This window comes from Anas platyrhynchos, chromosome 21, assembly GCF_047663525.1.
Source record: "Anas platyrhynchos isolate ZD024472 breed Pekin duck chromosome 21, IASCAAS_PekinDuck_T2T, whole genome shotgun sequence".
NCBI lineage: Eukaryota > Metazoa > Chordata > Aves > Anseriformes > Anatidae > Anas > Anas platyrhynchos.
The window spans coordinates 8880028-8892252 of record NC_092607.1 but is presented as its reverse complement, the minus strand read 5'-3'; the positions used below and the strand labels follow the sequence as shown (position 1 = coordinate 8892252).

Here is a 12225-nt window from a genome sequence, read left to right as displayed (position 1 = left end):
TAGGGGAAGAAAAAAAAAAAAGAAAAAAAAGGACAAAGCAGCTTAATAGTTCAAATGCAGAGGAGTCTTCATTATCGGGAACAGCGTTGCTTTCACTCTTCACCCAGTTGTGCCTTTTCCTCTGTTCACGTAACTGTGTCAGCACTGGAGGCTGATGATTTTTCTGCCATTCCTTGACTTTATAGCCATAACCTTGACTTTGTCTTTCTTTTGTGTACAGATTTAACTGAGCTGCATTGCACATTGTTCTAAAATCTTTAACTATAGGAATATCATTACTTAACAGCCAAATTCTAACTTACATTGGCCAAGGCGCTTTTTCTTCTTTTCCTACTGATAATAATTTTTTCATGACCTCTTTAGATCCCCTACAGAAGGTTTTCTGCTTTATTTTTCAGATTAATTCTGTTGTTCTAAAGGAAGATTTGAGAAGTATGGTAGAAAATTTCTATGCAGCTCTATTTGGATATGATGAGGTAAGAAGGATGTTTTCAGAGAAATGTGCAAGAACAAATAGACCCAACTAAGTCGCTGAACACAGAATGTTGCAGATGGGTAAAGCATTTGCTATATGTATTGTTGGAGAAATGCTACACCGTAAGCAGACTTCTTAGTGATAATCTTATGCCTTTTTAAGAAAAAAGAAGCACCTGACATACTGATTTAAACCACTGGACATAGAAGAAGGAATATTCTTTGTTCTGTTTCACTGTCCCTGCTGTCAATAAATAATTTTCTTCCTTTGAGTTCCATTGTATTCAGCTATACTTTGAGAGTAAATAGAGTATTTATAAAGAGCGTGTAAATGTGGAAGTATTTATAGGAAATATCTGATCAATATGGGGAGGCAAAAGTATCACTGTGCACAAGCATCTGTGGGATTTCCAAGGAGAAAATACAATTGCATCAGGTCTTTTAGTAGTTATTTTTTTCCCTCTAGTGGATATTGTTCTTCACACGCTCTTATTCACGGGGTGGTATTTGCATTCATGTGGTTATTTTGCATTATTAATACATTATTAATGTCTCTTAAATTTAAACTTCAGAGTTTTGGACAGTGTTATTAATGTGAGTCTTTAATCTAGTTTTAAGTGTTGCCACGATGTGTCTGTGACTGTTTTTTTTTTTGTTGTTGTTGTTGACAGTCTTTTTGGAAACAAGATGTCTAATTAAATTAATGACAAATGTTGACCTCTTATCCACCCTTTCCTTTGGCAAATGTTGTCAGCAGAGACAGGAATTATGATACTATGGTGAGAACACCACGTAATCTGAAAAGACAACAAAAGTTGGAGAGAATTTATAGAAAAGGTGTTCATGGATGTGATTCTCCTATAAGCCAAATTTAATATTAGATTTAACTGAATATCTAGATAGTTCTTGATGAAGAGTTCTCTTTTTCTCATTTAGTATGAAAAACATAAAAGCAAAACAAAATAGCAAAGTCCTCATTACTTCTCTGCAACGTCATATTATGCATCCTTTTCCTTCAGTACATAATTGGAGAATTATACATCCTCCAATTGTCATGGTCTTCACAAATTTTGTAAGGTGCTGTTGTCTTCTTTGTAAAGCCAAAATCTTCATGGTAAAGTTTTCATAACAGAAATGCAGTGATTAGCTCCTGCATTTAGGAATATCCTAACGTAGCTTTTTTTTTCCAGATTAATTTGCCAGAATATTTGTTACAGACTGCTCTGTAAGTTACTTAAGGCCAGGATTGTTTTCCGTTCTGTAAAAGGAGTGATGTTGATGCCTTTTTATATGTGCTATCTGTAGTTGCTGTGGGCTTTGAGGCATCTAATATTGTCAGTTGGCAAGTAATTTTTAACCCACCTCTATACTTTAGGGAATTTTGTCTGATGATCATGTTCTGGCAGCAGCTCTTTGGAGAAACCTTTTTAACAGGAACTGCGAGGACCCTCGGCATCTGGAGTTACTCGTAGAGTATGTGCGCAAACAGGTATGCTACAGCTCATATTGTGAATTCTCTTCATTCTCTTGGTTTGTATATTGAATGTTTATTTTTGCTTGCATAATAAGTAGCTCATTTCTCCTTATCAATATCACTTTTTTAATGTTGATTATTTTTTAGAGAAAAAGTAAAACCATAAAAACTGACTGATATTCATTGTGGTTTGATGAAAAGTAACTACAGAGAAATTCACAGAGGATTGAAAGCAAACCTGTATTCCTTTTTTCTGGGCCCATGTTGTCTTCTGATACTGAACTTCAGAGACTGAACAAAACACATCACAAGTGGTCTGCAGTTTGCTGTAGAATTATACTTGATGCTGTGGAGTTGGAATCCTTGAAAATGTAGTAGCTAGCATGCAGTGATTAAAATTCTTCTGATGATGTATTGTATGTACAAAATTCTTCTTCTTTGTATGTAAATACATAAAAGGTTTTGTCTTCCAGTTTCTTTTAGTTATTACTTGGAGGAAAATATATTAAACAGTGTTTATCCTCTCAACCCTTAGGAAGTTTCTGAACCAGATTTTTAGGAAATGTTGGGTAGGACCTTGTGGCTATGGTCCAGGTGGGTACCAAAGACAGAAAAAGGGTGAAGAGGACTGGAGGAAGAGTGTAACTGTGGGACAGAAAATTGAAGACTAGTACCTCCACAGCACCATTCTCTGTAATGTTTCCAGTGCTGCATTCAGGACCAGGTAGAGATTTGGAATTGTATTCATTGTGACTCTCAGAAAACAGCATGGGAAGTGAAGGACTCAAATTTGTCAAGGACTGAGGTTGCTTCTGGATTGCTTGCAGGATTCTCAGGAGGGACAGACTTAATGCTTAGGGTTGCTGATGCTTAACATCAGTGAAGCTGTAGGAACGTTTAAAACTTAAGATTGTCAAGAAGTAAACCAGCATAAAAACATGTAATTTGGGAAAGTATTGCCATGTAGAGAATTTGTAGCAACTTTGTAGGCTTTGTAACACAGATGATAGGAGAGAAACTGTCAGCAGTCAAATAGGAAACAGTGACCATACAGATAGAAGTAGCACATAAGAGAAAAGTCAGCAGAGCTTCTGTGAATACAGGTCATGCCTCATCAATCTGTGGCTTGAAAATGTCATTGACACTGTAGACAGTGAATATTTGATTTATGTAGTCTTTATGGATTTTTAGGAAACTTCCAATAAAGCATCTCACCAATTACTGTTTTTAAAAGAAATTGAGCAGTTGCAGGGGAAGAGTGAAGGTTCTCCCATAGACAAGCAACTGTGAAATATAGATAATAGGGGTCAATAAATAAAACCTCAATGGCCTGCTCTACCATGGGTCTCTCCACAGGCAAGCTTCAGCTCCATACCTGGAGCAGCTTCTGCCCTCCTTCTGCACAGGCCTTGGTGGCTACAGGTTCTCTCTGCGTTTCCTCGCACCTTTCTCACAGCTGCTGCTGTGCAGCAGGGTTGGTTTTTTTTGTTTGTTTGTTTGGTTTGGTTTGTTTTCTCCCTTCATCATTGTGCTCTCCGGGGGTGTAAACAGCATTGCTCACTTTAGCCACCAGTGGGCCCTTTTGGGTCCCCTGGCTGGAGTTGGCTCTTTTCTAATACGAGGTAGCTCCTGGGCTCTTCTCACAGGCACTGCCCATGCAGCCCCCCCACTATCAAAACCTTGCTATATAAGCCCGATAGAGCAAGGAAAGGCTGAATGCATGTAACCACAGGTTGCTCGGGATGCTGAAATTGCACATGGGTTTTAGTGTCGCTGGGAAATCTTATTGAAGAGAAATTTGTCTAGGGTTAATAAATGTAGAGTAACAACCTGAAGCTCAAAATCTCTGTACTAACAAATTTTGTGAGGGAGGGGAAATAAAGAAAATAACATTGCATTCATGCATTGTATTCAACTCCTGCTGGGGAATCTGCTATGGACTGTCAGAAACAGGATGCTGTGCTTAGGTGGCTCTTCAGTCTGATCCTTCTTGCCATGGATGTATTTCCTCTGTTGAGAAATTCCTTCTCAGATTATCTTTTATTGCTAGTAAACATTGGAAATCCCTTGTGTAAGATGTCTTTCACATGTGTTCTTGCTGATCCTGTCTTTAACAGTGGCTATTATTGGATGCGCAGAGAAGAATGTAACAACAGGGCAAGTGTGTGTGCTACTTCCCTGGTTGATTCTTAGCAATCTATGCTCAGGCTTCCTGAGCCAGAGGTGGTGTTTCTAATTTTTAATGCCTCTTGATGGGCTTTTTAGTTCCTTTCCCTCACCCCAGTGCTTGCAGTGTCTTATGGCAGCAAGCATGGCATTTACAATGTGTTAACACTATGTTATGTGACAATAGTACTTTGCTTAAATGTTTTGTTTGTGTTGCACCTTGAAATTTCATTTGATACCAATTATTTCTTGTAGTGTAAGAATGTGAGTTCATTCCCTGTTCATCTCCTTCATCAGCCTGTGCGTTTTTGTAAATCTCAAAAGTTCCCTGCTGGTCAGGTTTTTTCCTACAGCGAAAAGCCCTGGTCTATGTGAAACCACTTTTATGAGAGCACTCCTTGCAGATAATGGTACTAGCAGCGTGTCATTGGAATTAACTGCTTGGAAGATGAAATGAATCATGTTATTTTGCATCTTTGTCCTGTTGCCAAATTTTCAGAGGAAGCATTAGCTAAGGAATTAGACAACCTTGCGCAGTTAACTCCAGTTGATCTGCAGATACTTATCTCCTAGCCTGCCTGTAATGCTTAAGCAGTCATAAATCTTTTTCACTGTACCTCTCACAAATGGCAAAGTATACCAGAAAGTAGCGTGTTTGCGTAGCTCTTGAGGGCCTTCAATGAGTGTCAGGATGCCTTGCACTAACACCCTGTCTCTTGCAGGTGCAGCACCTGGATGCACTGAGCGGGGAGGACCTGCTGTTGACGGGTGAGGTGAGCTGGAGGCCTCTTGTGGAGGACAACGCCCGCAGCATCCTCAAGCCCCTTTCCCCTGTTTACAATGACGAAGGACTCTGAGAGCATCTCTCAAACCAGCTTGGGAAACATACCTGAAATTGAACTAGGCAGAGGCTGTGAGGTCAGGAAGTGAAAACTGCTGTTGAAAAAGAGCGTATTTAAATAGATATCTTATCTGTGGTAGCTGAGTAGCAAATTGGACAGCCTTACTCTTCTGAATATTCACCTGTGAATAAAGCTAGTTGGTTTGGGAACATGTGTTCTTTTTATGGCACTGCCTGGTCCTTGCAGACAAATTGCAAGACCTGCCTTCCATCTTTGGGAAAACAGATGTTTTACCATGACTTATAACTATCTCCAGAAGCCATTTCTGTCCTTTGCCTCATTTAGAGAGCTGCTACATACAGACTGTATGGTGTTCCTTTGCTTACTGAATGGTTGTTAATACAAATCTGAGCTTTGCATATTAGATGTTAATATATTCTAAAAGCCTGATATCAAGATGGTATGGTCCATTTTTGCTTTAATAGAGTAAAGAATTGCTTTATCAGGTTCTGAAGGATTTTCCATGAAAATCCTTTTTAGGAACTCTTTGCACAGGAGTAGGAGATGCAAAGAATAATGCATGGTCCCCAGTAATCCTCTAACTCTAGCCATCTTAATGAGGAAAAAAAATCTGAAACATGGCTGGGCTGTTGCTAAAAGCTACCTCAGAGCACTTGGTATTTCAGAGGAGCTCTGCCATGCTGATATTTCCATATTCTTTTGAGAGCTGTGGTATAAGAATTTATTCATGAAAATAGCATCTATGTTTCTGTCCATGGCTCTTAATGGGATAGGACTGTGCTGCCCTCCACTCCCAATGCAATGGTCCAGGGTTTTTCAACAAGAGCTGTCAACCCCAATTAAAAGTTTATATGGCTGTGCAAGCAAATTACCCCAACACAGTAATTACGGGAGCAATAGCTCCACTGATTAAATCAGCAGAGGCTGAGGTGTACTGCGTAGGTGGATGGTTCACCAGGCTATTTCCAGGTCAGTGACAAAAACAGTTTTCATTTCTCTCATGTCTAAAATTGTAGTCTGTAATAAATGCCAGTCTGGGTAAAAATGATGTGTATGTGTTTTCTGGGCCATACGTGACTTTGATAAGAGTAAGCCCTATGATATTAGGGTGTATTCCTAATAACACTATTAAGCAAAAGTGGAGGAGGATGATTCTTAGTTGATGAAATGTTATTTCTGCTGAAAGAGTGACTGTGCCTGGCTGTGACTGTTCTTTATGACATTGTATTCTTCATATTGCACGTTTTGTTGAATATTTGACATCCCTCCTCTGTGTGAAGAGCAGTGGGATGTTGAAAATAGGCTCCCAAACACTGGCCTGCATTTTTTTTAGCCTTCACTTAAGGAACCTTCTCTATACAAAAAAGGCATTTTGTTATTTTTTTTCCAAGCCGAACTTCCTCAGTTTAACTTGTTATAAAATGAGTCATGTAAAGAAACCCTCTATGTGTGAGGTGTATCCCTTCTCTGTGAAAACATTACAGACCAAACAACTTGCTTGCAGTTTATTTAAGATGCTTTTGTTGAAAGCTGAGCTAAGCAGAGAAACCTCTTATGTGTGAAGTATTATACAGTGTATGTGAGATAATAACACCTTGTAATTCATTACAGCTGGGTTGTATTTACATAAAAGAAGGCTGAGCTGTGTAGGAATTTGCTGATTAATTTATTTTTAATGGGAGTGAAGTATACCAAGTACCAAAATAAACTTTACTTTGTGTATCTTACTGCTCCTGAAATAGGTGGAAAAATTAATGGTAGATATTTTGGCTCAAAGCTACATACATTAATTCATATACAAAACAGTCATTTAAACTTTAACCCCTTTCCTGCTATGTAATTTAAACCTGGACTCATGTTATTCATGCCATGGGAACACAGGACTGGGTGTACACCATCCAACCCAAAGGACATGGTGCTGCACACAGGTCAGAGATTGTGCAGTGTCTGTGGCACTGATGCTACAGAGCCAGCAAGTCAGTAGTAGTCATGGGACCACTAGTCTGTGGATGGCAGTGCCATTAGGAGCATGGGTATTGAACAGCCAAATGGTCAAAACTAAAGCTTTCCTAAGTTTATGGGCAGGAGGCTTCAGAAATATGGTGCCAGACTGTGGTTGTTGGCATCTGTTTTTGTGCTTATTAATGTGAGAATAGAAAGACCTATGATCATAGTTCTTTGCTTGCTCCAGAAAATACCTTCAACCACCCCTCCGTTACAGAGCTGAGCCAGCAGTCACAGTGTGTTTTGGACAGAACCATGTGGGGCACATTAAGACATTACAAGATTGTTACAGACCTAGAAGATAGAAAATGTATGAAACGAGTGATCTTTGTTAGAGAGGAAAAATACATGGAAGACTACACAGGACTTTGCTTCCCAGACATTAATTACCTGGAGACAGCATTTGGATGTAAAATGATTCCTCTTACTCTTGATGCCTGCCAGTAGGCTAGAAATATGCCATTGCCTACGTCTTATGACATCTTTACAACCAGACTTGAGAGTCCTTGAGAGAGTGTACATTTCCAGTAGCAAAATCTGCACCTTGCAAGCGTTACAGGAGCAGTGGGTAGCAGTTAAGTGATTCCTGTGTACACAACTGCTCCAAGTGCAGCAAAACACAGTTCTTTTAAAAAAATATTGCAAAGGCCATCTTTTCCAGTTTTCCAGGTTTTGCAAAGGGAATAATCAATGGTATTTTGCTTATGGACAATTCTTTTTTACTTCAGCATGGGGACACTTACTGAGTTTTAGGTTTATATATGTGGAAATTTGCTTCCTCTGAAAGGAGCTATGTTGAGCATTTTATCATCCAACCTGTGATACCCTGAATCATATACAGAATTCGGATGTTGCTGGTTATTTCAAAGGAATTGCTCTCCCAGCTGTGGCTAAAAATCCTGAGACGCAAACTCTCAGAAGCACTCATTATTTCAGCTAGGTTATTGTGGCTTCCTTGTTACTGCAAGCAGAAAATGAAGGCCAACCCTTGGTGTCCTCCTTTCCCTCTCTGCTCCTGTGCACCAGTAGTAATGTAAGTTCATGTTTTTGCCTGCAGGGTCAAACTTGGGAAGTCCCTTACTCCAGAGTGATATTTGGAGACATTTTGGGGTGCAGAGCAATCATCTGATCCCCTTGGATGCCTAATTTGTATTTTTGGTGGTTACGTGTTTTTCTGCAGCTCATGTCATTACCTGTGTCTCTGTGTTCACACCCCTTTGTTGTGTTCATATCTAATAGTTTTCTCTTGCTTCTCAATACAGTTAAAGTTAAATACACTAAGAGCACAAACATCCTTGATGATGTCCAGGTGTCTCAGCCGTGTTGAAATGTAGTTACCACTTCCCAGATTTCTGAGACCTGTCCTCACCTTCCACAAAGTGTAGTTTTTAGTCATGTTCCTGCCACACCAAACCCTCAGGGCAGAACTGTGGCTCCTGACATAGCAGCGGGACTTAACCACTGACCTGTCTCATTTATACTGCCTTTGGTTTGGCAAATAAGGTAAGCAGAAACTGGAGACAAAGAGCAAATTTTTCCACTAGAGCTTTATATTGGATGAATGTAGAGTAGATGAAGAATAGCCATGGGAGGAGAACCATCAGCTGGGAGAGGATGGTGACTGGTTCTGCAAGCGTGGTCCCTGAGGTATGCGCCTCTGCATGACACCACTTTGAGAAGCAGCAGGAGCCATACCAGTACAGACTTACCCTGGTGACCCACACCCATATTCTTTGACACTTTGAGCCTTACAAAGGAGGCCTTCATTCAGAAATTCTTATCAGCGTAGACCTGGTGCCGTTTACTTGCAGCGTTCTCCAGGACAAGTTTAATCCTGAGCGTGTAACAGGTTCTGTGCATCCCAGAGATGTGCTGAAGTACTGCTATGAGAGGAGAAGTTTCCTGATCCACTGCACGGGTATGCTGAGCAATTCATCACCCATCTTGAGCTCTGAAACTGAACTGTGTGTGGCTTCTTCCAGGAAGGTGAAAATAACAATGTTGGGAGTGGTAAATGTTTATAATAATACCTAGAAATTACCGAGTGTGTTTCTAACTCTTCTGCTTAGTACAGTTGTGCCACAAATGTATAGGATTCTGCCCTCCCCATCTGCCTCTTCACGTTTGCCGCTCTTTGTTTCATCTCTCCTATAGTCTCTCATACATTGAACTTCAATCAAAACTTCTGTGTCTGTTTCTCAGCTGACACAGCAGTGCTGCGTCAGGCTTGATTGGGCCTTTGGTGATCTAAGGGCAGACTCAACACCTCTTCTAGCAGCTGGGATGACAGTACTACCACTGCAGCATGCCTTGGGGAGCAATATCTCCACCTTTGGGCATATTGCATCTGCACAGCCTGGCTTCAGCACTGTCAGTCTTTTCATGAAGGTCCGAGAGGCTGAGGAGAGGTCAAAAGCTTGCACCGGAGCCTGAGAAAATTGGCAAGGACATGGGAAAGACCCTGACGCTCAACATGAGAGTGCTAGGCTCTACTGCTTTAGACAATTGCGCTGTGCTTGTGAAGTGTCCACCTCTCTTCTGTGCCTGCAAAGGAGTTTTGCCCACTGGTGCTGGTGGAATTTCTGTGTTGTGTTGGGCCAGTTGCATGACAATCCTTCCCAGATTCCTCTGGTGAGATTTTCTTTCCTGCTTCCCTTCTTCAGGGGTATTTAACCGTCCTGCACATCCTACATAGCTTCTTGAAGTTGCTGAACATGTTGAGGGAGTACTTGTTTTGCTTACAGTCATTAAACCTGCTCAGCAGCTTGCTCTGCTCATTTGTGGGGCAGAAGAAAAGTTTGGGCCTCATCTTTCCACTGGGAATGCAGAGCAGGAGCTCACATAGGCACGACCCCATGTTTTCTAGTGCATTTCAGTGGCTGCACCCAGCATCTTTAGGGGATGTGGCAGCAGACCTGTCTGAGGGACCTGGGATGGACTGGTGTAAACAGAAATATCTACAGCCCTGTTCTTGTGCAGGTGTTTCATGTAAGAGGACCCTGCATCATGTTGCTGAGGCTGGATCCTGTTGGTGTTGGCATGCTACTGCAGCTCTTCAAGGAGGTAAGAGCCACCTCCATGCATATTTAGGAAGCAAGGAGTCTTGCAAATGCAAAGCTTTCATTAATGGTTACGTCACTGGCAAAAGGAGTGAGCTGGGCTCATATTCATACCTCATCCCACCTGCCTGTGTCCTGGGCTGCTCCACATCCTGTCAAAGTGGGGCATCCTGTGTGGATTTGGTCATTGTCTCACATCCTTCCCTTCATATCCTCTTCCTGCTGATAACTAGGCCCACTGGCATTACAGTGCCCAATTCCATTTCTATGTATTTCCTTTGGAAGGAGAGAAGGAAAAGACATCCGAACATGCTTTTTGCTGTGTTCAGCACAGAGCAGCAGTGACCAAAACTCAGGCTTTTCCCATCTAGCTGTACTATATCTGGCCACTGAATCCTCCTCAGTGGAACATTTCTGGGTTTTATGAATTTCCAGAAATGCCTATAGGTAAGTGTGTTTGAACACCGTGATGTTTTGTGGTGGAGGATGTGAATTTCAGTGCTGAAATAGAGGTGAAAGAAGGATGTTGGACCTCCTATGTTCCTGGGTGCATGGTCTCCAAGACCTGTGCTATTAGGGAGTGGGGAGGCAGGCTCCCTTCCACTTGTGCTTGAAGAGGAAGTGGCAGGTACATTTTATGGAAAGTCCTGGCAAGGTGTTTTATGTTTGGTGAGCTCCAAGAACATCTGTAGTAGAGCATGAGGTATTGCCTAATACTCGGATCCTGACTGAGCCCAGGTACAGCTGTCTAGAGACATTCACTTGGAAGTGGGAATCAGTATGCATGTTTAGCCAGAGGGGAGTTTTCCCCTTTCTGATTGCAGAAAGTGTGTAGACAACACTTCCAGATAAGATCCTTTTAGCTGGCAGAAATTATCTGATGTGATTCCCACATCCTGTGTTGGCTGATCAGACTGAGGAGTACCAATTATAGACATCTGTTTCCCAGACAGGAACAGGATATATCTCATCTAATTTTAGATGTCTGCATGGTAAACCTCTGTCACTTACCTGGACAACCTGAGCTCTCCTCTTCAGCAGAGAGAGAGAAATACCTTCGTGGTACGTTTCATCTTACCTGCTTCAGATGTCTGCTGCAGTGTGAGCTGACTCCCAGGAAAGCTTTGCCTCTTCCCACTGACCAACACTGAAGAAGCCCAAGCTGACAATCTCGGATGGAGAGATTTACACCATAGTTGCTTTCATGTGCTGATGTCCATGAGAAATTACTGGAGGGAGAGCAGGTCACAACCAAACACTAGCTGGAGACAGTGGAAATCTCTTTCTAGAACCAGAAGCAGTTGCTCATCTAGCAGAAAACACACACCTGGTGACCTTTTAATGTATATAAATATCAGAGGAGAGGGTGTTGAGAGGATGGAGTCTCTTTTCAGTTGTGCCGAGCGACAGAATGAGAGGCAATGGGCACAAACCAAAGCACAGGAGGTTCCAGCTGAATATGAGGGGGCATTTCTTCACTGGGAGGGTGACAGAGCACTGGGGCAGGTTGTCCAGAGAGGCTGTGGAGATAATCAAACCCCACCTGGATGCCATCCTGCGCAATGTGCTGTAGGTGATCCTGCCTGGCAGGGTAGTTGGAATAGATGATCTTCAGAGGTCCCTTCCAACCTCAGCCATTATGTGATTTTTTTAAAAGTTTATGCTCTTTTAATCTCTTTAGAAAGGCAAAAATAAGGGTGTTTTTGCCCTTTTTTATGTTATCACTAGGGCAATGTTATCACCCTGACAGAGCACCTTGAGAAGAACCATCAAATGTTTTACTTCCTTCCTTCCTTCTTTACTTCCTTCCTTTCCCCCTAAATTTCTTTACATTTAATTTGACTATTCACCTCACCATTTTAAGTTAATATCATTCTTTAAACTGCTCTAACAATTATTCACACCTATAAACTTCCTTTCAGCAGCCTTGTTACAATTTTGTCCTAGATCTATTATCTGCAGCAGCAAACTCTGCTCCTGCTTCCTGCTGGCTACATTGCAGCACAGCTCTGACAGGCAACTCAAATTTTCTAATCAAATTTGTTTTTTCTTCTGTTCTTGCAGTTTGTGCAGTCCCAGTAAGAGTTTGTTCTGATTTCAGCAGTCTAAGGACCAGACAGCTCATCCAAACTAGTCATCTCACTCTAGCTGCAGTCGATAGGGAGTGATAGTCCTTTGGGACGTG

The 12225-nt window shown here is 41.5% G+C and overlaps 1 protein-coding gene across 4 annotated transcripts in view; it reads left to right on the top strand.

Moving 5' to 3' along the window:
- The window catches only part of UQCC1 (ubiquinol-cytochrome c reductase complex assembly factor 1), a 48089-nt gene extending 42064 nt beyond the window's left edge, over positions 1–6025 (top strand). For 3 of the 4 annotated variants that reach the window (XM_027473033.3, XM_027473034.3, XM_072026521.1), the window contains exons 8-10: positions 399–476; positions 1850–1963; positions 4837–6025. In XM_027473033.3, the coding sequence (XP_027328834.1) occupies positions 399–476; positions 1850–1963; positions 4837–4971 (327 nt within the window). In that variant the 3' untranslated portion in view covers positions 4972–6025. The remainder of the gene's footprint in view (positions 1–398; positions 477–1849; positions 1964–4836) is intronic. The other variant, XM_072026522.1, reaches the window with a different exon arrangement.
- Positions 6026–12225: the final 6200 nt, after the last annotated feature.